At 43.5% G+C, this 26592-nt stretch overlaps 1 protein-coding gene across 1 annotated transcript in view; it reads right to left on the bottom strand.

Moving 5' to 3' along the window:
* The window catches only part of LOC134341007 (arginyl-tRNA--protein transferase 1-like), a 99899-nt gene extending 73539 nt beyond the window's left edge, over nucleotides 1-26360 (bottom strand). The window contains exon 1 of the mRNA XM_063038697.1: nucleotides 26092-26360. Within this exon, the coding sequence (XP_062894767.1) occupies nucleotides 26092-26206 (115 nt within the window). The 5' untranslated portion in view covers nucleotides 26207-26360. The remainder of the gene's footprint in view (nucleotides 1-26091) is intronic.
* Nucleotides 26361-26592: the final 232 nt, after the last annotated feature.

Below are 26592 nucleotides of genomic sequence, written 5' to 3'. Positions count from 1 at the left end.
AAGAGACATTAGATAGGCACGCAAATGTGAGGAAAATGGAAGAATATGGACATTGTGCAGGCAGAAGAGATTAGTTGGCCATTTGATCACAAACTTGTGGGCCAAAGGGCCTGTTCCTGTGTGGTACTGGTCTATGTTCTAACTCTCTCTCAATGACCCAAGGTTCTGGATTATGGTGAATCGCAGGGGAATTGCAAGTAAACTAGCTGTATTCTCGGATTACTGCTGTTTCTCTTCTGGGAGGGTGACCTGTCTAAGCTGTGCAAGATATGCAAGTGCAACAATTACCTTAACAGCACTGCTCTGTTAAATTAATTCATTGGGGTCTGTAACACTACTTACCATACAATAGCTAATATTTAATTACAATAACAAGGGCTAAGGTCCACCGTTAATTTCAGGATCAAATCAATCCTGGTCTTCACCTTGGCCACAGCTTTAGTCAGCTAATTGATTCCGAGAACCACGGATTTTATCTTGAGCAAGAGTTCAACAGGGCCATCAGCACAGTAAATATGTTTTAATAGGTCAGCAAGATGTCACTGTTACAAATATTAAAAAGTGGCCTTGCAGAGACTGTAGAGACCTGCTGATTTGTTCCTTGTGTCTGGTCACAATGGCTATTTGTAGGTGCAACTGATCCACAGATATGAATTCTAGGCATTCAGCAATATAATGTAGTTCTATGCTGGAGTACATGGACAAGAGCTCCGCCAATATCCACAAGAGCCTGAGTAGATAAGCAGCTTCATTGTGGCTTCTGAGTTCAGTTGCTTCATTGCAGCTGATCAAACTACACTCAGGCTACGTTCTCACTACACCGGATAATTTTGAAAACAAAGCTTTTTCTCTTTGTTTTGACCCTCTGTCCACACTAAAATGGTGTTCTCATCCCCTGAAAATGGAGATTTTCAGAAACTGTCTCCACAGTGAATAAATCTGAAAACGCCTAATATCCGTTGCAGTGTAGACACGGTAAACAGAGCTTTTTAAAACCGCTATCATGATGTGCCGCAACAGATGGCGGCAGCGCGGCATTTCATTGTTTTTTTTATTATTATTATTACTTTATTGTCGCCAAACAATTGATACTAGAGCATACAATGATCACAGAACCTAACAATTTCAGAACAGACAGCAACGAGACTGAAGCCAGAAGAGTTAGAAATGTACTCACCAAATACTTTGACCCATAGCTTACTGAATAAATAAGTATACTCACTTTGCCCTGTTTTCTGTCCTTGCTTGTATGAAGGTAAGGACAGAAAACACCCTCCGCCACCTCCATGCGGAATATTTTGGAGGATCAAGAACCAAGAACCAAGGTGGTTTACCTATTTATGCAAGTACTTCTCGGACAATAGATGTGTAACAGCCTAAAGTAACATTGTATGGAAATACAAGATAACACTGATGCAGACATGATTTATACATTTAACAAGGTGCTTTATTAATGCAACAGAGTTAGTCAGTTTTTCAATGTTCGTCATCAGCCAGGTCATACTGTCCGTAAACTCCCTGTCGGTTGCCTCCATACGCTCCAGTATTTGTTTTTTTTTAGTTTTAAGTCCTCCTGCGCGAGAGCCAAGAGCAATTCCTTTTAAGTTTTTCTACTCTGTAACTGGACAAATGCGCACCAAGTATACCGTTTCCTCTTCGCTTGTTTTCTGTGTGTCCTGCGCATGCCCAGTAGGAAGAGAGTCGCCCAAATATCCGTCTAATGTGGACAGAGATATTTTGAAAAACATTTAGTGTGGACGCCTGTCATTTTGACTCGAAACCGGCGTTTTCAAAATTATCCGGCATAGTGTGGACGTAGCCTCAGTAGCCACTTTATTAGGTACACCTGCTCATTAATGCAAACATCAAATCAGCCAATCATGTAGTAGCAACACACTGCATAAAAGCATGCAGACATGGTCAAGAGATTCAGTTGTTCAGACCAAACATCAGAATGGGGAAGAAATGTGATCTAAGTGACTTTGACCGTGGAATGATTGTTGGTGCCAGATGGAGTGATTTGATTATCTCAGAAACCGCTGATCTCCATGGACTTTCACAAGAAAAAAAAAACAGCAGCAGTTCTGTGGGCAAAATTGTCTTGTTAATGAGAGAGGTCAGAGGAGAATGGCCAGACTGGTTCAAGTTGACAGGAGGGTGACAGTAACTTAAATAACTACGCGTTACAACGTGGTGTGCAGAAGAGCATCTCTGAACGCACAACACATTAAACCTTGAAGTGGAATGGCTACAGCAGCAGAACACCATGAACACTGGTCACTTTATTAGGTACAACAGACCACTAAATGTAAGTGAAATGCATTGTTTGCAAAGACCAATACCATTCAAGGATGTGCTATGGTCAGGTCACTCGTCTGAGTGCTACTGGTAACATGTAACCCAGTACTACCTGTCGCATGGTCGGGTGGTCGGCGACTAAACCGGTTCCCCCACCAGGCTTGCCTGGTGAGGAGGGTGGCTAGACACCCTGCAGGATGAAAAACAAGACCTGTCAAAGGGCGGATGAACCCTCTCGTAGGGTCAATGGCCATCTAGCAAACACGTGCCGTGAAGCGCGGAAAGGGCATCCCTTGCATCGAAGCTTGGTCTGGCCATTCACTGCAACAGAACTTCCCCCAGCCGTCTTGGACCCCACCATGCCTCTGGATCTGGGAGGGGATGTCGAGAGGGTGGGTCTGGACCTGTGCAACCCCCTACAAACCTAAAATCCACACACGCACACGCTGTTCCTTTCTGAGGAGTGGGGTACCACCCCACTAACTGACTGAAAGGAACCATCATCATCCTATGGGATGGATAGCCAGAGAGAGAGATAGCTAGCCCACAAGTATTGCCATGCTTCAGCACCAACAGAGCATGCCCACAACAAACTTACCCTTACTAGCGCTTTAGGGATGTAGAACCAGTCTATGTAGAACATAGAAATCTACAGCACATTACAGGCCCTTCAGCCCACAATGTTGTGCCAACCATGTAACCTACTCTAGAAACTGCCTAGAATTTCCCTACTGCATAGCCCTCTAATTTTCTAATATTCCACGCACCTATCTAAGAGGATCATAAAAGACTCTATTGTATCCGCTTCCACCACCACTGCCCGCAGTGCATTCCACGCACCCACCACTCTCTCTGTGAAAAGCTTACCTCTGACACCCCCTTGTACCTACTTCCAAGCACCTTAAAACTATGTCCCCTCATGTTAGCCATTTCAGTCCTGGGAACAAAGCCTCTGCCTATCCACACGATCAATGTCCCTCATCATCTATCAGGTCCACTCTCATCCTCCACCGCTCCCAGGAGAAAAGGCCAAGTTCACTCAACCTATTCTCATAAGGTACGCCCTCCAATCCAGGCAACATCCTTGTAAATCTCCTCTGCACTCTCTATAGTATCCACATCCTTCCTGCAGTGAGGGGACCAGAACTGAACACGGTACTCCAAGTGGGGTCTGACCAAGGTCTTGTATAGCTGTAACATTACCTCATGGCTCTTGAACTCAATCCCATGGTTGGTGAATTCCAACACACCACACAACTTCTTAACAACACTGTCAACGTGGCAGCAGATTTGAGTGTCCTATGGACACAGACCCTAAGATCTCTCAGATCCTCCACATTGCCAAGTGTCTTACCATTAATATTATATTCTGTCTTCAAATTTGACCTACCAAAATGAACCACTTCACACTTGTCTGGGTTGAAGTCCATCTGCCACTTCTCAGCCCAGTTCTGCATCCTATCGATGTCTCACTGTAACTTCTGACAACCCTCCAGACTATTCACAACACCCCCAACTTTTGTGTCATCAGCAAACTTACTAACCCACCCTTCTACTTCTTCATCCAGGTCATTTATAAAAATCACAGAGAGGAGGGGCCCTAGAACAGATCCCTGTGGAACATCACTGGTCACTGACCTCCATGCAGAATACGAACCATCTATAATCACCCTTTGCCTTCTGTGGCAAGCCAATTCTGGATCCACAAAGCAAGGTCTCCTTGGATCCCATGCCTCCTTACTTTCTGAATGAGCCTTGCATGGGGAACCTTATCAAATGCCTTCCATATACACGACATCCAGTGCTCTACCTTCATCAATGTGTTTTGTTACATCCTCAAGAAATTCAGTTTCGTAAGGCACGATCTGCCCTTGATGAAGCCATGCTGACAATCCCTAATCAGATTATGTCTCTCCAAATGCTCATAAATCCTGCCTCTCAGGATCTTCCCCAACAACTTGCCCACCACTGAAGTCAGACTTACTGATCTCCCTCTCCTGAACTAGAGAACAACATTTGCAACCCTCCAATTCTCCAGTACCTCTCCCGTCCCTATTGATGATGTAAAGATCATCACAAGAGGCTCAGCAATCTCCTCCCTCACTTCCCACAGTAGCCTGGGGTATATCTCATCCGGTCCCGGTGATTTATCTAACCTGATGCTTTTCAAAAGCTCCTGCCCATCCTCTCTCTTAATGTCTATATGCTCAAGCGTTTCAGTCTGTTGTAAGTCATCCCCACAATTGCCAAGGTCTTTTTCCCTAGTGAACACTGAAGCACAGTATTCATTAAGTACCTCTGCTACCTCCTCTGACTCCACGCACACGTTTCTACTATCGCACCTGATTGGTCCTATTCTCACATAGCTCATCCTCGTGCTCTTCACATACTTGAAGAATGCCTTAGGATTTTCCTTGATCCTGCTCACCAAGGCCTTCTCATGACCCCTTCTGGTTCTCCTAATTCCATTCTTAAGATCCTTCCTAGCAACCTTGTAATTTTCTAGAGCTCTAACAGTACTTAGTTTCTTGAACCTTTCGTAAGCTTTTCTTTTCCTTAACCAGATTTTCTACATCCTTTGTACACCATGGTTCTTTAATCCAACCATCCTTTCCCTGTCTCAATGGAACATACCCATGCAGAACTCCATGCAAATGTTCCCTGAACATTTGTCACATTTCTGCCATGCATTTCCCTGAGAACACCTGCTCCCAAGTTCTTGCCTAATAGTATCATATTCCCCCCCTACCCCAATTAAATGTTTTTCCCAAATTGTCTGCTCCTATCCCTCTCCAGCACTATGGTGAAGGAGATAGAGTTGTGATCACTACCTCCAAAATGCTCTCCCACCGAGAGATCTGACCCCCGACCAGGTTCATTTCCCAATACCAGATCAAGTACAGCCTCTCCTCCAGTTGGCTTATTGTGTCAGGAAACCTTCCTGAAAACACCTAACAAACTCCACCCCATCTACACCCCTTGCGCTAAGGAGATGCCAATCAATATTAGGAAAGTTAAAATCTCCCACCATAACAACCTTATTATTACTGCACTGTTCCACAACCTGCCTCCCTATCTGCTTCTCGTTATCCCTGTTAGCAGATTGGGGTCTATAGAAAACATCCAGTAGAGTTATTGCCCCTTTCCTGTTTCTGACTTCCACTCTCACTGACTCAGTCGACCATCCCTCCATGACGTCCTCCTTTTCTGCAACCATGACACTATCCCTAATTAGCAATGCCACACCCCCACCTCTTTTGCCTCCCTCTCTGTTCTATTTGAAACATCTAAAGTCTGGCACACTCAGCAGCCATTCCTGCTCCTGAGACATCCAAATCTCTGTAATGGCCACAACCATTGAGTATTGTGAACAGTTTTGGGCCCCTCAACTTAGAAAAGATGTGCTGGCGTTGGAGAGGGTCCAGAGGAGGTTCACAAGGATGATTCCAGGAATGAAAGAGTTACCATATGAGGATGTTTGATGGCTCTGGGTCTTTACTTGCTGGAACTCAGAAGGATGAGGGGGATCTCGTTGAATCCTTTCAAATGTTGAAAGGCCTAGACAGAGTAGATGTGGAAAGGATGTTTCCCATGGTGGGTGAGTCAAGGACAAGAGGGTGCAGCCTCAGGATAGAGGGGGGTGCCCTTTCAAAACAGAGATGCAGAGAAATTTCTTTAGCCAAAGAGTGGTGAATTTTTGGAATTCGTTGCCACATGCAGCTGTGGAGGCCAGGTCGTTGGGTGTATTTAAGGCAGAGATTAACAGGTTCTTGATTGAACATGGCTTCAAAGGTTACGGGGAGAAAGGTTACTGGGGTTGAGGAGGAGATTGAAATAAAAGGATCAGCCATGATTGAATGGCAGAGCAGACTCGATGGGCCAAATGGCCTAATTCTGCTCCTATGTCTTATGGTCATATTTCCATGTATTGATTCATGCTCTAAGTTCATCCGCCTTGTTTATGATACTCCTTGCATTAAAATAGACACATCTCAAACCATCAGGCTGACAGCATCTTTGCTCTAACATCTGCCTATCCTTCCTCACGAATTCCCTACAAGCTGTTTCTAATTGTGCTCCAACCTCTGCATCCTCTGCCTCTTCACTTCGGTTCCCACCCCTCTGCAAATCTAGTTTAAACCCTCACCAAAAGCATAACCCTCCCTGCCAGGATATTGGTTCCCCTCAGATTCAAGTGCAACCCATCCTTTTTGTACAGGTCACATCTGCCCGAGAAGAGGTCCCAATGATCCAAAAGTCTGAATCCCTGCCCCCTACTCCAATCCTTCAGCCATGCATTCATCCTCCACCTCATTCTATTTCAATACGCCTCGTCACGTGGCACAGGCGGTAATCCCAAGATTACTACCTTTGAGGCCCTGATTCTCAGCTCTCTTCCTAATTCTTGTTTGATTTCTTGTTTTAGTTCCACAGTTTCTGGCTGTTTCTTCCTCTACTCGTTTTTCTGCTTTCAGGACCTCCACCCTTTTCTACCTACGTCGTTGGTACCAATATGTAATATGACATCTAGCTGCTCACCCTCCCATTTCAGGATATTGTGGAAGTGCTCAGAACATCATGAACCCTGGCACCTGGGATGCAAACTACCACTCTTGTTTCTTTTTTGCGCCCACAGAATCGCCTAACCATAAAGTCCATTATTACTACTGCCATCCTCTTCCATTCCCTACCCTTCTGAGCCACAGGGCTAGACTCAGTGCCAGAGGCATGGCCATTGTTGCTTCCCCCAGGTAGGTCGTTCACTCCAACAGCACTCAAAATGGAGTACTTATTGTCAAGGGGGACAGCCACAGGGGTGCTCTCCTCTACCTGACGCCCTTGCTTCCCTCTCTTGACAGTCACCCACTTATCTGTCTCCTGTGGTCCCAGGTGACTACCTGCATGTAGCTCTTGTCTATCACCTCCTCACTCTCCCTAACAAGCCAAAGGTCTTCGAGCTGCAGCTCCAGTTCCCTAACTCGGTCTCTAAGGAGCTGCAGCTCGATGCACCTGGCACAGATGTGGCCATGATGGAGGCTGGAAGTCTCCCGGACATCCCATATCTGACACCCAGAACAGAAAACTGGCTTCGCAGTCATACCCACTATTCTTGTTAGAGGGGAACTTACCTTGTCTAGGTCCGCCCTCACTGAAGCCCTGATGAGCCAAAGGCCTATTACTCTAACTTACACTACTCCGATGATTACTCCGCGAGACAGTGTCTTTTTGAATTTGGACCTTTCTCAGCATCCTGGTAACATAATGTAGTAACATTATTTCCCAGATCTCAAATATACCAAATAGCAAAAGGTATTAGATGGAGGTTATCAGTTATTTGTCTAAATGTCAGATACAATTGATAGGGCAGCATTTTTCAAGCCTGCTTCATTTCTATAGAAAAAGGTAAACTGCTGAAGGAACTTAGTGGGTCAAGCAACATCTGTGCAGGGAAATGGACAGTAAACATTTCGGGCTGAGACCCTTCATCTCTAGTCATACAAGATGAAGGGTCTTGACCCAAGACATCAAAGATCCACTCTCTCCACAGATGCTGCTTGACCTGCTGAGTTCCTCCAGATTTCAGCATCTGCCATCTCTAGTGCCTCCACTTCAATAAACAGAATAGTAATGAATGATTAAAAATGCAGCGAAGCAGCTTACACCTTGCTTGCTCTTTTTTAACGTCATAGAGTACCTCAGCACGCAACCAAACCCTTCAGCCCATCAAGTCCATGCCTAATCTCATCGACCTGCACCTGGACCATAGCCCTCCACACCCTTTCCATCCATGTACTTATCAAAGCTTCTCTTAAATATTGAAATCGAAACCACATCCACCACTTGCACTGGCAGCTCGTTCTGCACTGCCAACACCCCTTAAGTGAAGAAGTTAACAGCATAAAACATTGGAGCAGAATTAGGCCATTTGGCCCATCGAGTCTGCTCTGCCATTCAATTATGGCTGATTCTTCTTTTTCCCTCCTCAGCTGCACTCCCTGGCCACGTTCCCCCTCATGTTCCAATTAAATATTTCACCTTTCACCCTTAACCCATGCCCTCTAGTTCTTGTCTCACTCAACTTCAGTGGAAAAAGCCTGCTTGCATTTACCCTATCTATATCCTTCATTATTTTATATTCCTCTGTTAAATCTCCCCTCATTGTCCTACACTCCAGGGAATAAAGTCCTAACTTATTTAGCCTTTCCCTATAATTCAGGTCGTCAACTGCTGGCATCATTCTTATAATTTTTTTCAGTACTCTTTCAATCTTACTGAGATCTTTCCTGTAGGTAGGTGATCAGAACTGCACACAATATTCCAAATTAGGCCTCACCAATGTATAATACAACTTTCAACATAACACCCCAACTCCTGTGTTCCATACTTTGATTTATGAAGGCCAATGTGCCAAAAGCTCTCTTTATGACCCTATCTACATGTGACGCCACTTTCAAGGAATTATGGATCTGTATTCCCAGATCCCTTTCTTCTACCGCACTCCTCAGTGCCCTACCATTCACTGTGCAAGACCTACCCTGATTTTTCCTCCCAAAATACGACACCTCACACTTACCTGCATTAAATTCCATCTGCCATTCTTCAGCCCATTTTTCGAGCCGGTCCAAATCCCACTACGAGCTTTGATAGCCCTCCTCGCTGTCCGCTATATCCCCAATCTTGGTGTCATCCACAAATCTGCTGATCCAGTTTACCATCTCATCATCCATTGATATAAATAACAAACAACAGCGGACCCCCCACCAATCCCTGCGGCACTCCACTCCAGTCAAAGGCGCAACTATCTACCACCATTCTTTGGCTTTGCTCGCAAAGCTAATTTTAAATCTAACTTACTACCTCATACTGATTGCCAAGCAACTAAACCTTCTTGACCAACTTCTCATGCAGGATTTTGTCAAAGGCCTTGTTAAAGTCCATATAGACAACATCCATCATCAACTTTCCTAACAATGTCCTGGAAAAACTATAAGATTAGTTTACCTTCACATTCTTCCTGTGGTGTAGCAATCAGAACTGCACATAATACTCCAAAAGTCGCCCAACTAAAGCTGCAGCATGACTTTCCAACATTTATACTGAACACCCTGAATGTATGCACCGAATGATATAGGCAAACTATACACCTTCTTTACCACTCTATTCACTTGGACTGCCACTTTTAGAAAGTGATGGGCTTGTACCCCAAGGTCCCTTTGTAGATCAATGCTCCCAAGGGTCCCACCACATATTGTGCACTTGATCTTCCACTTCTCGCTTGTCCAGATAAAACTCCAACTGTCCAAATCCTACGAGGTCATTTGACAAATTCTCTCTCTATCTACGACTCATATCAATTTTTGTATTGTCTTAAAACTTGGTAATCACCTATATTTTCACATAGATCATATCTGTACCTCACAAATACAGAGCCCTGATCCTTGTGGACTTATCACAAACCTACAGTAAGAGATCTCTCCTCTACCACTACTTCATCTTGACCAAGTCAACTTTGTATCCAATTGACAAATTCACCATGGATCTCATGCAACTGATCAGCTTACCATGAGAGAACTTGTCAAAACCTTAACTAAAGTCCACGTAGACAATATCCACTGTCCTACCCTCATCAGTCATCTTCCTCAACCTCAAAAAACTCAGTCAAATTTGTGAGACAGGACCTCCCCTACACAAAACCATGCAGACTTTCCCCAATATGTAGATACTTTTCCCATGCTTTAGTTAAATGAAGATCATCTGTGTGCAGTCAAGGTGTTTCAATTGATTGTAGTAAAAATAAACCCGTATCTGGAAGATCCAACTGCTGGCGAGTCAGTGTCCTGGCAAAAACTACACCATGAACACAAAAGGACACTCCAAGCAACTGCGAAAAGGTTATTGAAAAGCACAAGTCAGGAGATAGATACAAGAAAATTTCCAAGTCACTGAATATCCCTTGGAGTACAGTTAAGCCAATCATCAAGAAATTGAAAGAATATGGCACAGATGTAAATCTGCCTGGAGCAGGCTGTCCTCAAAAACTGAGTGACCATACAAGGGGACTAGTGGGGAAGCTGCTAAGAAATCTATGACAACTCTGGAGGAGTTACAAGCTTCAGTGGCTGAGATGGGAGGCACTGTGCTTCACCAGTCGCATCTTTATGGGAGGGTGGCAAAGACAAAGCCACTGTTGAAAAAAAACTCATTTGAATTCTCGGCTAGAGTTTGCCAGAAGGCATGTGGGAGACTCTGAAGTCAGCTGGAAGAAGGTTCTATGGTCTGACGAAACCAAAATTGAGCTTTTTGGCCATCAGACTAAATGCTATGTTTGGCATAAGCCAAACACCGCACATCATCAAAAACACACCATCCTTACCGTGAAGCATGGTGGTGGCTGCATTATGTTGTGGTGATGCTTCACTGCAGCAGGCCTTGGAAGGCTCGTGAAGGTAAATGGCAAAATTAATGCAGCAAAATACAGGGAAATCCTGGAGGAAAACTTAATGCAGTCTGCAAGAGAACTATGACTTGGGAGAAGATTTGTTTTCCAGCAAGACAATGACCCCAAGCACAAAGCCAAGGCTACACAGGACTGGCTTAAAAACAACAAAGTTACTGTCCTGGAGTGGCCAAGTCAGAGTCCACATCTCAATCCAATTGAGAATTTGTGGCTGGACTTGAAAAGGGCTGTTCACTCACAATCCTCACACAATCTTACACAGCTTGAGCAGTTTTGTAAAGAAGAATGGGGAAAATTGCAGTGTCCAGATAGAACTGAAAGAGACCTATCCACACAGACCCAAGGCTGTAATTGCTGCCAAAGGTGCATCTACTAAATACTGACTTCAAGGGGATGAGTAATTATGCAGACAATTATTTTGTGTTTAATAATTGTAATAAATTTAGAACAATTTGTAGAAATTTGTTTTCACTTTGACATGAAAGAGACTTTCCTATTGATCAGTGTCAAAAAAAGCCAATTTAAAGCCAATGTGATTAAAACAATAAAACATGAAAACTTCCAATGGGGGGGGTGGGTGAATACTTCTTATATGCACTCTACATGGGACAAATAATTTTTATCTTTGTTAGAATAAATAGGGTCAACCATTCAAGGACATTCTCTCTCCTTCCTGCAACAGACCCAGTAACCTTCATCATTTGCTCCTTTGATCCATTGTGGAGCTCTATCATCTACAGCCTTGGAAGAGCTTCGATTGCCCTGATCTCTTTCACCTGCAATGCCCAGATCTCCTCCAGCTACTGTGGCTTTGCTCATCTTTGCCTGAAAACCTGCATTGGATGAATTCTAACTGAGGTTCAAAATAAGTCAATTGTTCATTGTTCTGACTTGAACAATGACTAAAATGGTAAGTAAGATCACTAGCCTAAATAACAAAAATGAAGCAGCTGATTAACTGATTTCCGATAAGGTGATAATAGGGTACGAGATACAAGAGACTGCAGATGCTGGAATCTGGAGCAAAATAAACAAACTGCTGGAAGAAAGTGGGTCAGGCAGCATCTGAGGAGGGAAATAGATAGTTAATGTTTCGGGTTGAAACTGAACTGAAAGAGTTGGGGGGAAAAGCCAGTATAAAGGGGTCAGGGGGAGAGTTGGAGCAAGAGCTGGCAAGTGATAGGTGGATCCAGGTGAGGAAGGGGTGATTGGCAGATGGGAGAAGCGAGGGAAGATGATAGGTGGAGGCAAAGGATGATGGAATCTGATAGGAAAGAAGCTAGAGCATTACATCAATTAAGGGAAGTGGGGAGGGCAGATAAGAACGGTGCGGGGAGGGAACCCAGTGGGAGCAGTCTGTGGCAAACATAATATGTGGAGGCAAAAAAGAGACTGGGCGATGTGGTCTAGTGGGGGTGCCGGTGGTTATAGGGGCACTCAAACTCAAGGAGAGATGGCGGAGGTCACCAAGGTATGTGGAGCATTAGAGTGGCAGAAGTATGAAAGTCTAAAAGATAAATGAATTGCCACCAATAATGAATTGTATGGACGTACATTTTTTTCCTGCAGGAAAGCATCATCTGGGACCAGAATTTAAATAGTGTTGGTAAAGCAAATTAGCAGATTGAAAGGTACTGGTAGCTCTTCACTTAAGGTGAGCATCACCTTCTCTATTTGGTTTCTGAAACACTGAGACAAAAGCTAGACACACTGTGCAAATCTGACTTTACACTTATCACCCAAATTAGATCTGACTATGCACACTTTCAAACTTTATCAGCACTGAAATCTTTTAAGTAGCGTCTTTCCTGTAATGTTTGAGTTGTGCTACCCTCTGTCACAGGTGTCTTTTGTAACAGCGTTGCGCCTTTGGAAGATAATCTGTGAGATAAGACACTTAATACCAAGACTAGTTCCACCACGAGGAGTGCTGCTGTCTGCTTGCCAACTGGGGTTCTGAGGCCAGGTTATTTTTAGGATTTTTACCAAGCAGGGCCACATCCACATCCTGTCTGAGTCTGAGCCTGCGTCTGCAACATTCTTTTTTTTGAATATTGCTAATGTCAAGACATCTTGCTAATAGAACTAACCTGCTGGAATGTGACAAGCCAGTTCTCCACGCATCTGCTCCACCAACTTAACTTTCATGTGATAATCAGCCAGAACAGACTACTGACCTGTGGACAGTTTCTAGTCTGCTGTTTTCTGCCACAAGAGCAGCTGACTGACTGCAGCAGTGAGCAGGTCCTGGGCGCCTGCACTGCAGAATGCACAAAAAGCAGATCAGGTGCATCTGATAAAACAAAAAAAAAATTCTCTGGTAGGGTGAAATAATGGGGCAATTAAAATAAGATTGAGAGAGACACAGAAGACTGAAGATGCTGGAATCTGGGGCAAAAGAACCCAAACAATCTGCTGGAGGAATACAGTGAGTCAGGCAATATCTGTGCAGGCAAAAAGGATGGTCAACATTTCAGGTTGAGGCCCTGAAGCAGGACAGAGTGGAAGAAAGATGGCCAGTATAAAGAGCGAGGGAGAGGAGTGAGGCAGAAGCTGGCAAGCAATAGGTGGAGCTGGGTGAGGAGGAGGTTAATGGAAGCTGTGGGGGAGTGTGGTGGAAGAGCATCAGGGATCGAGTGAGTTGGGTTTGTGGGTGATTGGCAGATGGAACCAGGAGGGGGAGGTGAAAAAATAAGATTAAGTATCTTTGTCTGTCTGATTTTGAATTGTTTGTGTAATGTTTATATATTAAAAAAAGACAGGAAAAATTATTAGCATTCATACAAAAAGAAACAAATCAAGTTACAGTTTATAAAACTGTAGAATTCAATACCAAGCCCTGCAGGCTGCAATAGTTGGAGATGAGGCAATGTTCCTCAAGCTTGTATTCGGTCTCATTCTTACAGTGCAGGAAGCCACAGAATAAGATCAGAGTGTCTGTGGGAAGGTGAATTAAAGTCTCACAGCAACTTTCTCCACTACCTAAACTAACTTGCTTCTCTCTGTCCCAGTTCTAATGAGGGGTTTCAGACCTGAAACATTATCTGCATCTCTTTCCACTAATGATGCCTGACCTGCTGAGGCTTTTCCAGTTGCACAGGGCCTCTCCTTCTGCCGCTGGATTCACCACTGATCTCCATGGAGACACTTTGTATCTGGGCCTTCAGCTTTATACCATGGCCTTGTAAGGTTCAGCTAAATATTTATTTTTCTTTTAAGTTGTTATATTTTAACTAGTAACAGCAATTTGATGTCTTTTAATATAAAACCTTTTTTATATATTTGTCATTATTTAAACAAAGTTAAACTATCTTTAAATGACTGATTATAACATAGTAAAGTACAGCAGAGAATCAAGCCATTCTGCCCACAATATCTACACTAACCATGTGCCAATTTAATCTAATCCCATCAACCTGTAATCCTTTCTGCCTGTTTATGTACCTGTGGAAATGTCTTTTAAGTGTATTTGTTTCCACCACTTCCCCCGGCAGCATATTCCAGGCACCGAGTGCTCTGTGGGGGAAGAAAAACTTGTCTCAATTCTCCTTTAAACTATCCCCTCTCACTTGTCTTCTGGCCTTTGACATTGATTATTTATCTTATCTACATTTCTCATAATTATAGAAACCTTCATCAGGTTACCCCTGAGCTTCCAGTGCTCCAGAATAAACAATCTATGTTTGCCAAGCTTCTCCTTGTAGCTAATGCTCTCTAATCCTTGCTATGTCCTGGTGAAACAACAATTTGCTGAGGGAACTTGGCAAGCTGAGCAGGATCTGTGGCGGGGAAGGTGGGGGAGGAAATTGTCACCATTTTGCCTCAAAACTCTGTATCACAATATCCTGAACTACTTCTGCGCTTTCTCCAAAACCCCCACATCCTGACTGTAACGCCACCATTCTTGTGTTAACTTAACAAACTATATACAGTATATACACCCCTCTGTCTTCTATGGCCAAGCCAATCTTGAATCCAATCTACCAAGTCTCCTTGGATCCCATGTACTTTCATTTTCTGTATCAGCCTCCCACAAGGGAACTTGTCAAATGCTTTACCAACGTCAACATCCACTGCCCTACCCTCAATCTTCTTCTTCACCTCCTCATAAAACTCAATCAGGTTTGTAGGTCTTGGTCTCCCCAAAGCACAAAGCTGACTGTCCCTATTGAGGAGGTGTATAAGATGGTGAAAAAAGCCTTTTTCAGTAAGAGTTGTGGGTGGGACCTCGAATGTGTTACACGGAATCCTGACTACCAACAGGGATTCACTCTGCTGGTAGGGCAGGTGCACAACTGAGGCCTCAAGGTTTCTAGTAATTGCACAGTTACACAAGCCCACTGTGGCTACAGTCCTTGCAAGGTGTAGGGCAAGAATGGGCAGTGAGTCACATTGACTATGTTCTGACCCAACACACAGCCATGTTCAACAGGATGATGGCATTCACCCTTCCTGTCAGAGCCAAGTGGCAATTGGGTGCATCTGTTGGGCCCAATACTGGGCACTTTTGTTAGACCTGCAGCCTCTCAGGTCCAGCATGCCAGGTTCAATTCTGACCTCAGGTGCAGCCTGCATGGCATTTGCATGTTCTCAAAGATGTGCAGTTTGGTAGGTTAATCAGCCACTGTAAATAGCTCCTGGTGAATGGATGGGAATGAGGGCAGAATAAGATAAAGATTAGTGTCTGTGTGGTTGTTGGTCATTTGGAACTCCATGCTCTGAAGGGCCAGTTTCCATGCTGGGTAACTCTGAGTATTCACTGATCCACAAACCTGAAGATGTGACTTTCACCTGGCCTTACCTGCTCTGCAACTCACAACATCCAGCTGCACACAGAATAAGCCTTTAGACCAATCGCTACAAATACACTGTACAACATAAGGGAAGTATAAAGAAAAGACAGTTTAGAGGTATCAGATAGGAACTGAAAGACAAGGGAGTTGAGCCACACTGACCCAAGGACTTGGAGTTCACATCAGCCCAATGGCCCAGTGACAGAAATGCTCAAGTCTTCATAAGTACTTGGGTATGGAGACTAGTTTGCCTGCACGAGTGCCAGTAACAGACCCAAAGAGGACTGAGTGAGTGCCAGGGGTACGTACACCAATTAATCTCAAGTTCAAGAATTTAGAAGGTTATTCACAGGAACTGGTTTTTCCCCTGAGCTCCACATAAAATGTGTGGTCCCTATTACTGCTTCCCAAGATGCAATAATTTTCTATGCCCAACTTGAAAGAAAGTGCACCAGTAGAGGTGAACTTCAAATGATGTGGATTCAGATATTTGGGAATAATTGGACAAAAAGCCACCCCAGAGGAACAATGGATTTCTTGTTTCCTATCCATCAGTCTCTGCATAGTTGGTTGTTTGCCAATATGACATTTCTCTGACATTCTGCCAAGGATCAAAAACTTCTTGTCCAGATGTTCCTTCTGTACCTGCATGTTGTGCTACAGGGTTTGTATTGAGGTTTGTGTTTGTGGCTCACTGTCAATAGATTCAATTATTGAACACAATGTACTGATCCTGAGCAGCCAAAGGAAGACAAATGTGGAATTTCTGGAGGATTTAAAACATTCTGAATGCCATATGTTGCCAAATTCTGCAGTTCCCCATTCATGGTGGCCAAATATCACCAAATCTTGGCATTTAAGTCATGTATGTACATAGGGATATTTCTAACATGGCAGGACCCACATCAAGCAGACATAGGTCTTTATGTGGTAATAACTATTGATCTTGGCACTGTAATAAGATATTTGCCAAAGGTCAGGGAAGGTTTGCATGTTATGAAACCCAAAGCTGGTAGGAGGCAGCCAAATGTCCTGAAGTAGACAATGTATGCATTGCTATTTAATTTTCCCTGTAGGCCAGAATCAGCAGGAATCCTCTCTTTCTCTCTCTCTCTCTCTCTCACACACACGCACTTTCCTTCCCCCCACCTCCACCAGTAGATCATTGCCTCTCCCTCCTCTCTCTCGCCGAATACTAAACTTGGCTGGTATCCTGGCTCTGGCTTCCTGCCCACTTCTCAGCTCAATCCTTCTGGCTGCAAGAATTTCAGAGGTTGGAAAGTGGGATTCTACAGAAGTGTAGAGAGGTTGGGTTCTGGGTGAGACCAGTTTGGTTGTGAGAAATAATCACTGCTGTGAGGAGGGGTGATATGTTAGAAGGATCATCAAATGTGCAGTACAAGTTAAACTAAAATGTTAGAACAAATCAGGCGCATTGTAGGAGTGAGTTACAAGCCTCCAAGCTGTCTGGGAAAGAAAGAAAGAGCAAAGCTGCAGTTAAATTTCTGATTTGCACAACAATAAATAAATAAATTTTATTACTTAAATATTAACTAGTATAATCAATGCAAAAACATAAAGGACACAAATTCTTGAACAGTGTATTGAAGAACATTTATTAGTCATATTTCAGTAAAGCCAACATGACTGGGCAGTTGGATAAAAATCCTGCAGATGCTGGAAACCTGAAACTAAAAATGTCAGAAGCACTCAGCAGATCAGGCAGCATCCTGCAGAACTGAAGTGGAGCCAATATCTCTGTTCAATGACTGTAAAAAAGCGAGAAAGCATACATATTGTAGTTGTAGGAAAAGGGAAGAGTGGAGAGAACAGAGGGACCATCAGTGATAGCATTCAGGTCAAAGATATCATTACTTTAAATCCAGGCAGTAAAGGGCAGAAGAGCTAACAAACTGGGAAACAACCTGAAATCAAAATATCCAGCAACACAAAATGGTTACTTAATGGTCTGAAATGTTAACCCCTGAGAGCTGCAACATGGCCAAATAAAAGATGAGCAGCTGATCCTCGGAACCTTGCTCCATATCATATCTTCCCTCATAACTTTGTACATCTCAGACAGTCTCCCCTGAGCTTCCTGTGTTCCACTGACACAACACCAACCTTCACATACACCTTCTTGGCTACGTTTTCCTTCTGAATCTCTGGACCACGAATATATATATATTTCAATGTCTATATTCCCATTCCTGCTGCTCCCTGCTAAATTATATTGCAGAGAAATTGAAACGGTAGCCTGAGAGATAAAGTAAGCTGCATCTCCAAAATATTTTCATCTTTCTTACTTCCTTTAGAATAGGAGGTGGCTGTTTCAGTTCATTGAGTCTATATTATCTCACAGAACAATTCCATTCTCCTACCCTGTTATCAAATTCTAATCAGTTTCCCCCAGATTCTACCACCCACATACACATTGCATACAAATTAACCGACCAGCCCACACATCTTCATAAGCACTGGTAGGAAACCCATCTAATCAGAGGGCGAACATGCAAACTCCATGCAGACAGCACCAGACATCAGGGCTGAACCTTGATTGATGAAGCTGCAAGGTGACAGCCCTACCTGTACCTGACATCGCTGTGCTGAACGCAGTTCACCGTGGGGGTGAATTTCTTATGAAATCTGCCCTGGGTATTTTCTGTTGGCAGAGGGTGACGGCGGCAACATTCTCCACTGTGTGTGTAAGTGCGTGCTCCCTTGTTACACCTGCTCCGTTACCAGGACAATGGAGGTAACGGAGATGGAAGCCCTGTGCATTAGGCTTGGAGGACTACCTGAGAGTTTACAAAAGTAATGTAGGATAAAAACCCCACAGCTCAGACAGTTCATTTCCTATCATTGGTAATAGATTATTGACTAAACATACAACCAAATCCCAGTCAGTTAGTATCCAATAGACCGAGACATGAGGTGACAAAGTCCCCATTTCTCCGCTGCTGGGGAGTTTTGAGTTGCAATTAATCATATGCTTACTACTATGTCTCAGAAAATCAAGCACTGAATGGCAATATTTTATTTTCTGAATGTACTTAATTAATTTGTCTTTCGATGAAGCCACATTTTCACCAGTGTGAGGGTCTGAAAAACAGGACATCTACACCATGTGGATTAGACCGGAATACATACAGATAAAACTCTCACTTAATCATCACTTGAACACATCTTTCGGGTGTGTGGGGGGTAAAGAAAGAGAAGATATTCTGTGTCAAGTCTCCAATGCCATTCTCCATTCACATACACATAAGATCCATCAACTGGTATCAAAAAAGCTGAGGTTGTTCTAGTATTGGGGCATGTAGCAGACCGGAGGACATTAAAGTGCCTTAAGAGGACCCCGAGATTGCAAGAAACAGGGCCAGGATTTACTCCCCAGTCCATTCTTCACTTCACAACCTGTGGCTACTGTTGTTTGCTTGCAAGGTCTCAACACAAGACCAGTGTGAGGAATGAAGCAGACTCTGAAAATAACCATCACCTAAACAATAGACTCTTCAAGCAGCTCATACAGTTGTGCAGAGAAAAAAAATCAGTCCTTTTTGTCACGAGACTGAGAAATTGTAAGCCAGAATAAACACTCAGTGGCCATTTTATTAAGCATGTTCGTGGCCTTCTGCGGCTGTAGCCCATCCAGTTCAAGGTTCGCTGTCCTGCTGAAGGGTCTCGGCCTGAAACGTCGACTACACTCTTTTCCATAGATGCGGCCTGGCCTGCTGAGTTCCTCCAGCATTTTGTGTGTGTTGCTGAAGGTTTGCCGTGTTGTGCATTCATGTATGCTCTTCGGCACACCACTGCTGTAACATGTGGTTATTGAGTTACTGTCAGCTTGAACCAGTCTGGCCATTCTAACCTCTGACCTCCCTCTCATTCACAAGTCATTTTCACCCACAAAAATGCCACTCACTAGGTTTTTCTTTGTTTTTCTGCACCATTCTCCATAAACTCTAGAGACTGTTACGCATAAAAATCACAGGAGATCAGCAGTTTCTGAGATACTCAAACCCCCCATCTGGCATCAACAATCATTTCACGAATAAAGTCACTTAGATCACATTCCTTCCCCATTCTGATGTCTGGTCTGAACAACAACTGAACCCCTGGACCATGTCTGCATGCCTTTATGCATTGAGTTGCTGCCACATGATTGGTGATTAGATATTTGCATTAATGAGCAGGTGTACAGGTGTACCAAATAAAGTGACCACTGAGTACAAATAGAAAATGGTGGCAATCTTAGCTGTCAGCAATAGTCCAATGCTGCTTGGGTCAATTATTACCCAAGCTAGGAGAGTTAAGACTCCAGCAACACCTCACCATTTTTTTTGTTAATGCCTTAAAGATGAAAAATGAGGCTGTCATAAATAGAACTGAACAATGCAATGGAAGTGGAACAGCAAGTATTTCACATATGTAGCTTCATAGGTGGAGTTCTAAATCTCAAAAGTTCACTTTAAACCACAATGGAGCAAAGTTGGAAACAGAATTAAGCAGCATCTTCAAGTGACCCTTTGCAGTAAGCAGCAAAGTTTGAGGATTTAAAAATAAACAGCAGGCTTGGTGAAAACTCATTCATATAATCTGGCCACATAGAAACATGAAAAAGAACCATAAAATTGATCTAAAAGGAACTCGGGACCAAAGTCCCAGTTCAGAATATTCAGAATACTGTTCCACTAGCCTTCTCTATCATCTGTTCAAATTTAAATAAATTAAGGATGAACTATGACTTTTCAAAAAAAAATCCGTGACTTCATATTCTAAAGAAAACCATCCAGGACTTGTTTTTTTATATATATACTTCGACATGATTCAAACATCATTACTTTGATTTTGGGTCTTAACCCAACCTATATTTTAAAACTAATTAATTTAAGACTAAAATATGTAACATCCATCTGGCACGGAATGTATTTCATTTAATATGGTTGGATGTCAAACCTGTCACTTGCCGTGAAGCGTTATGGCATATCCATGTAGCACTGAAACCAATACACAACCCAAAACACTACAAAATGCTAAGTGAACAACTGAGCCACATTAAGCAATAACATAACCCCTCCTCATCTCTTCCCAAAACCCTTCACACAAAATCAAAGCTTCTCTGAGTCTGTGATCACCCTAGGGTCATCTGGGTTAAGAAGGAAAAATAGAACATTAAGATATCTCATCAATGCCCAGTGATCCCTAATGAACATGCATGTCTTTGAAGAGGAAAGAAATTGCACTAAACTATCCATGTTCATCAGCATTGCTGTGTAATGGTCTATAATCCAGGACACTCAACCTGCAATCCCATTTGAATTCAGTTTGGAAAAAAACATGGTCTAAAAAGTTGGTTGGTGGTAAAAATAAGGATGAACTATTAAATTGATAGTTCGACAAACTAGGTGAGTGTTGGAGAGTATATTGACTGCATCACAGCCTGGTATGGAAACACCAACACCCTTGAATGGAAAAGCCTACAAAAAGTAGTGGATGCAGCCCAGTCCATCACGGGTAAAGCCCTCCCCACCACTGAGCACACCAACATGGAGGGCTGTCACAGGGAAGCATCATCCATCATCAAGGACCGTCACCACCCAAGCCATGCTCTCTTCTCACTGTTGCCGTCAGGAAAGTGGCACAGGAGCCAGGTTCAGGAACAGTTATTACCCCTCAATCATCAGACTCTTGAAGCAGAGGGGATAACTTCACTTGCCCCATCACTGAAATGTTCCCACAACCTACGGACTCACTTTCAAGGGCTCTTCATCTCATATTCTCAATATTTATTGTTTGTTTATTTATTTATTATTAGTTCTTTTTTTACCTTTCATATTTGCACCTTTTGTTCTCTTTTGCACTCTGATTGTTGTCTGGTGGCCTTTCATTGATGCTATTGTGTTTCTTGCATTTATTGTGAATGCCCACAAGAAAATGAATCTCATGGTTGTGTCTGGTGACATTCAAGTACATTGGTATTAAATTTACTTTGACCTTTGATTGTCTCAAATGATCCCCACCCGATCACTGCTATTCGCAATGGAATAAATGCCGCTTTCCCAGTGCAAGCTATAGATGGATCCAGTCAGATAACAAACCATATAACCATATAACAATTACAGCACAGAAACAAGCCATCTCGGCCCTTCTAGTCCATGCCGAACTCTCACTCTCACCTAGTCCCACTGACCTGCACTCAGCCCATAACCCTCCATTCCTTTCCTGTCCATATAGCTGTCCAATTTAACTATAAACGACTACATCGAACCCGCCTCAACCACTTCTGCTGGAAGCTCGTTCCACACAGCCACCACTCTCTGAGTAAAGAAGTTCCCCCTCATGTTACCCCTAAACTTTTGTCCTTTAACTCTCAACTCATGTCCTCTTGTTTGAATCTCCCCTACTCTCAATGGAAAAAGCCTATCCACGTCAACTCTATCAATCCCCCTCATAATTTTAAACACCTCTATCAAGTCCCCCCTCAACCTTCTACATTCCAAAGAATAAACCCAACTTGTTCAACCTTTCTCTGTAACTGAGGTGCTGAAACCCAGCAAACATTCTAGTAAATCTTCTCTGTACTCTCTCTATTTTGTTGACATCTTTTGTATAATTCAGTGACCAAAACTGTACACAATACTCCAAATTTGGCCTCACCAATGCCTTGTACAATTTCAACATTACATCCCAACTCCTATACTCAATGCTCTGATTTATAAAGGCCAGCATACCAAAAGCTTTCTTCACCACCCTATCCACATGAGATTCCACCTTCAGGGAACTATGCACCATTATTCCTAGATCCCTCTATTCTACTGCATTCTTCAATGCCTTACCATTTACCATGTATGTCCTATTTTGATTAGTCCTACCAAAATATAGCACCTCACATTTATCAGCATTAAACTCCATCTGCCATCTTTCAGCCCACTCTTCTAAGTGGTCTAAATCTCTCTGCAAGCTTTGAAAACCTACTTCATTATCCACAACTCCACCTATCTTAGTATCATCTGCATACCTACTAATCCAATTTACCACCCCATCATCCAGATCATTATTATATATGACAAACAACATTGGACCCAGTACAGATCCCTGAGGCACACCAGTAGACACCGTCCTCCAATCTGACACACAGTTATCCACCACTACTCTCTGGCGTCTCCCATCCAGCCACCGCTGAATCCATTTTACTACTTTGATATTAATGCCTAACGATTGAACCTTCCTAACTAACCTTCCGTGTGGAACCTTGTCAAAGGCCTTACTGAAGTCCATATAGACAACATCCACTGCTTTACCCTCGTCAACTTTCCTAGTAACCTCATCAAAAAATTCATTAAAATTTGTCAAACATGATCTTCCACGCACAAATCCATGTTGACTGTTCCTAATCAGACCCTGTCTATCCGGATAATTATATATATCATCTCCAAGAATACTTTCCATCAATTTACCCACCACTGACGTCAAACTCACAGGCCGATAATTGCTAGGTTTACTCTTAGAACCCTTTTTAAACAATGGAACAACATGAGCAATACGCCAATCCTCCGGCACCATCGCCGTTTCTAATGACATTTGAAATATTTCTGTCAGAGCCCCTGCTATTTCCACACTAACTTCCCTCAAGGTCCTAGGGAATATCCTGTCCGGACCGGGAGACTTATCCACTTTTATATTCCTTAAAAGCGCCAGTACTTCCTCTTCTTTAATCATCATACTTTCCATAACTACCCTTCGTGTTTCCTTTATCTTACATAATTCAATATCCTTTTCCTTAGTGAATACCGAAGAAAATAAATTGTTCAAAATCTCCCCCATCTCTTTTGGCTCTGCACAAAGCCGTCCACTATCCCTCACTATCATTTTGCTATTAATATAACTGTAGAAACCCTTTGGATTTATTTTCACCTTACTTGCCAAAGCAGCCTCATCTTCTTTTAGCTTTTCTAATAATCTTTCTTAAGATTCTTTTTACATTCTTTACATTCCTCGAGCACCTCATTTACTCCAAGCTGCCGATATTTATTGTAGATCCCTCTCTTTTTCCGAACATCTTCAGTTGAATGATAACAGCACCATCCACCATCTCCCCCCGCCACCTCCAATAACGTGGCTCTCTGATTCTTTTGTTGATTTTTGAGCATTGGTGAATGAGCCCAATATTTATTTTGTCCATCACCAACTCGACTTGGGCTTGGAGGTGTTAAGTCCTGTTCTCGAAACACTGCAGTCTTTCTGGACAAGATACCTCCTTGATGTCATTGGGTAGGGAGTTTCAGGGTTTAAACCCAGCAATGCTGAAAGGGGAGTGATATATTTCCCAATCAAGTGGCTGATTTGGTGACTTGGAGAGAACTTGCTTATGGAGAGAACCGTGCAATTATTGCCTTATCTTTCTCAGTGGTATAGATCATAGATCTCATTGAAACCCACCGAATATTGAAAGGCCTGGATAGAGTGGACATGGAGAGGATGTTTCCAATTGTGGGAGAGTCTAGGACCAGAGGGCACAGTCACAGAATAGGAAAGTGTTCCTTTAGAAAATAAATTCCCTGCTGCAGACAGCTGTGGAGGCCAAGTCATTGGGTATACTTAAAGCACAGAGGTTGATAGGTTCGTGATTTGTAAGAGCATCAAAGGTTAAGGGAAGAAGGTAGTAGAATGGGGTTGTGAGGGAAAATAAATCAAGCATGATGTAATGATGGAGCAGACTCAATGAGCTGAATGGTCTAGTACTGCTCCTATCTGTTATGGATTTGAGGTACTGTTTGGGTTGCCTGGATAAGAAACATTTTATATCAAATCAGTACACACTGTACTCTCTCACGAAAAGACAGCCAGGCAATAAGTAAATTGTATTTTTCCAGTAATATCTACATCCTAAGTATGAGACACTTGCATTGCTGTTGGCTATTGTACAGTTCCAGCAAACCAGGTTCAAGTCTGACTTTGGATGCTGTTTGTGTGCAGTTTGAATATTCTCCCCATGATTGTCTGGGTTTCCTCCAGGTGCTCTAGTTTCCTAACATAGCCCAAAGACATGGTAGTTTAACATGACTCTGGAAATTGCCCATTGTGGCAGAATTGGGGGAGAAAGGAGAGAAAAGTGGGGAAAAAATGAAATTAGTGTAAATGGTTACTTGAAATCAAAGCGTTATATGCCGTGGAACGAGGCCCTCCGGCCCAACTCATCCATGTCTATCCAAACTAGTCCCACTTGCCTGTGTTTGCCCCATATCCCTCTAAACCTTTTCTATCCATGTATCTGTTGAAATATTGTTCAACCATAATTGTACCCACCTTTACCACTTCCCCGAACAGCTCATTCCACATACTCGCCACCCTGTGTGAAGAACTTGCCCCCAAGTCCTTTGAAAATCTGACAACTCTCACCTTAAACCTCTGCTCTCTAGTTTTACACTCCCCTCCCCTGGGTGAAAGACTGTGACCACCCTACTTTGCTCATTCATGATATTATAAACCTTTAATAAGGTCATCCCTCAGCCTCTTACGTTCCAGGGAAGGAAGTCCCAGCCGATCCAGCCTTACAGCTCAAACCTTTCAGTCCTGGCGACATCCTTTGGAATCCTTTATGTACCCTTTCCAGCTTAATGGGGGCAACCAGAATTACACACAATACTACAAGGGTGGTGTCACCAACAACGTATACAATTGCAACACGACATCCCAACTCATGTATTCAATGTCCTGACCCTTGAAAGCAAGATTCGATGGTCCGCGCGAACTTTGTAGGCCAAGGTCTTGTTTCTGTGGTAATGGACATTATGAAGAATGAAGGGCAAGAGCATAACAGCACAGCTGCTCTCCAGGTAAAGGTTCCCCCTCCCATGCCCATCAGCTGTCCTCATCCACTATGAAGATTACAACCCGCCAACACGGTTGATCGGGAGAACGAGCTCTGGAACAATGCAAATACAACCCAGTACAAACAAGGAGTATGCCATTTCGCGAAGACACACCAAATCTACCCCAGCCAAGCATTAGGTGTGAAGGATTGATCGGTAAACAGCTGTTAGCTGTTTCTAGACAGAATCACGTTCGCATGGAAACCTGGACGCAAAATCATAAATAGCCACGCAAATATTCCAGGCATTTTACAGAAAACTCCAGCCATTCCTTGGACTCAAGTTTATAACTCGAAACCCGATAGAAATCGGCAACTGGGCTCGAAGCAGCCGATAGCAAAACACTCGCCGGCAGTGAAACAGATTTTAGAGTAAACATATAACACAACCACCGGCTGAGATCAACAAGTCACAAGCGCTGGCAACAGATAACATGAACAACTAGAGAGAAAAAACTAGAGCCATGTTGACAAAAAACTCGGATCAACACCAGTAACATAAAACATCTTTCACTTTCAGTTACTGCTTTCAATTACTAAGTAACATATACAATTGGTGTATTATTTAATCTTCGCCATTAACCCCAAGTAAAGAACATTGATACACTGATCTCCTGTGGAGATGATTCTCTCTGGGGTTCCCTGCTTGCCTCCCCACAGCTGCTCACCCTGGGCACAGAACGAGTCCTTCCCGCAGTAGCCGCAGCTCCACGCCTCCAGAGGCGGACTGAGATCCGTCGCCAGCCCCGCTGGGGGGTTCAGCCCGGTGCTGCTGGTTCCCATCCCGAGTTAGGGAAAGGGGTTCAGTGGGAGTCACGCCATCCGCTGACTTCCCCGGCCGAGATCCGGAGCCGGAACACTCAGAGAGAGAGAGAGACACACACACAGACGCGGCGGGAGCCAGCCCTGCCTCTCGCCTACTTCCTCATCCGCCCGGCTGACGCTCCGGAGTAAGTGGCCCAGTCCACAGCACCCCCGCCCCCATCACACCCAGCCAGCTCTCGGTACCGGCACCTTGGGCTCTCCGCCACCACTTAAAGGGATATTCCCTCGTTACAAACACGTCAACACAATCGTTTTCTTAAAACTGGGGCGGAGGTGGTTAATGTTGCAAAATTTGGTGTCTAACCATACAAGGAAATATCATATAGGAAACAATATACTTTGTC

The sequence above is a fragment of the Mobula hypostoma genome, chromosome X2, assembly GCF_963921235.1.
Source record: "Mobula hypostoma chromosome X2, sMobHyp1.1, whole genome shotgun sequence".
Classification (NCBI taxonomy): domain Eukaryota; kingdom Metazoa; phylum Chordata; class Chondrichthyes; order Myliobatiformes; family Myliobatidae; genus Mobula; species Mobula hypostoma.
The sequence above is the reverse complement of the archived record's forward strand: the minus strand, read 5'-3'. Positions and strand labels throughout refer to the sequence as shown.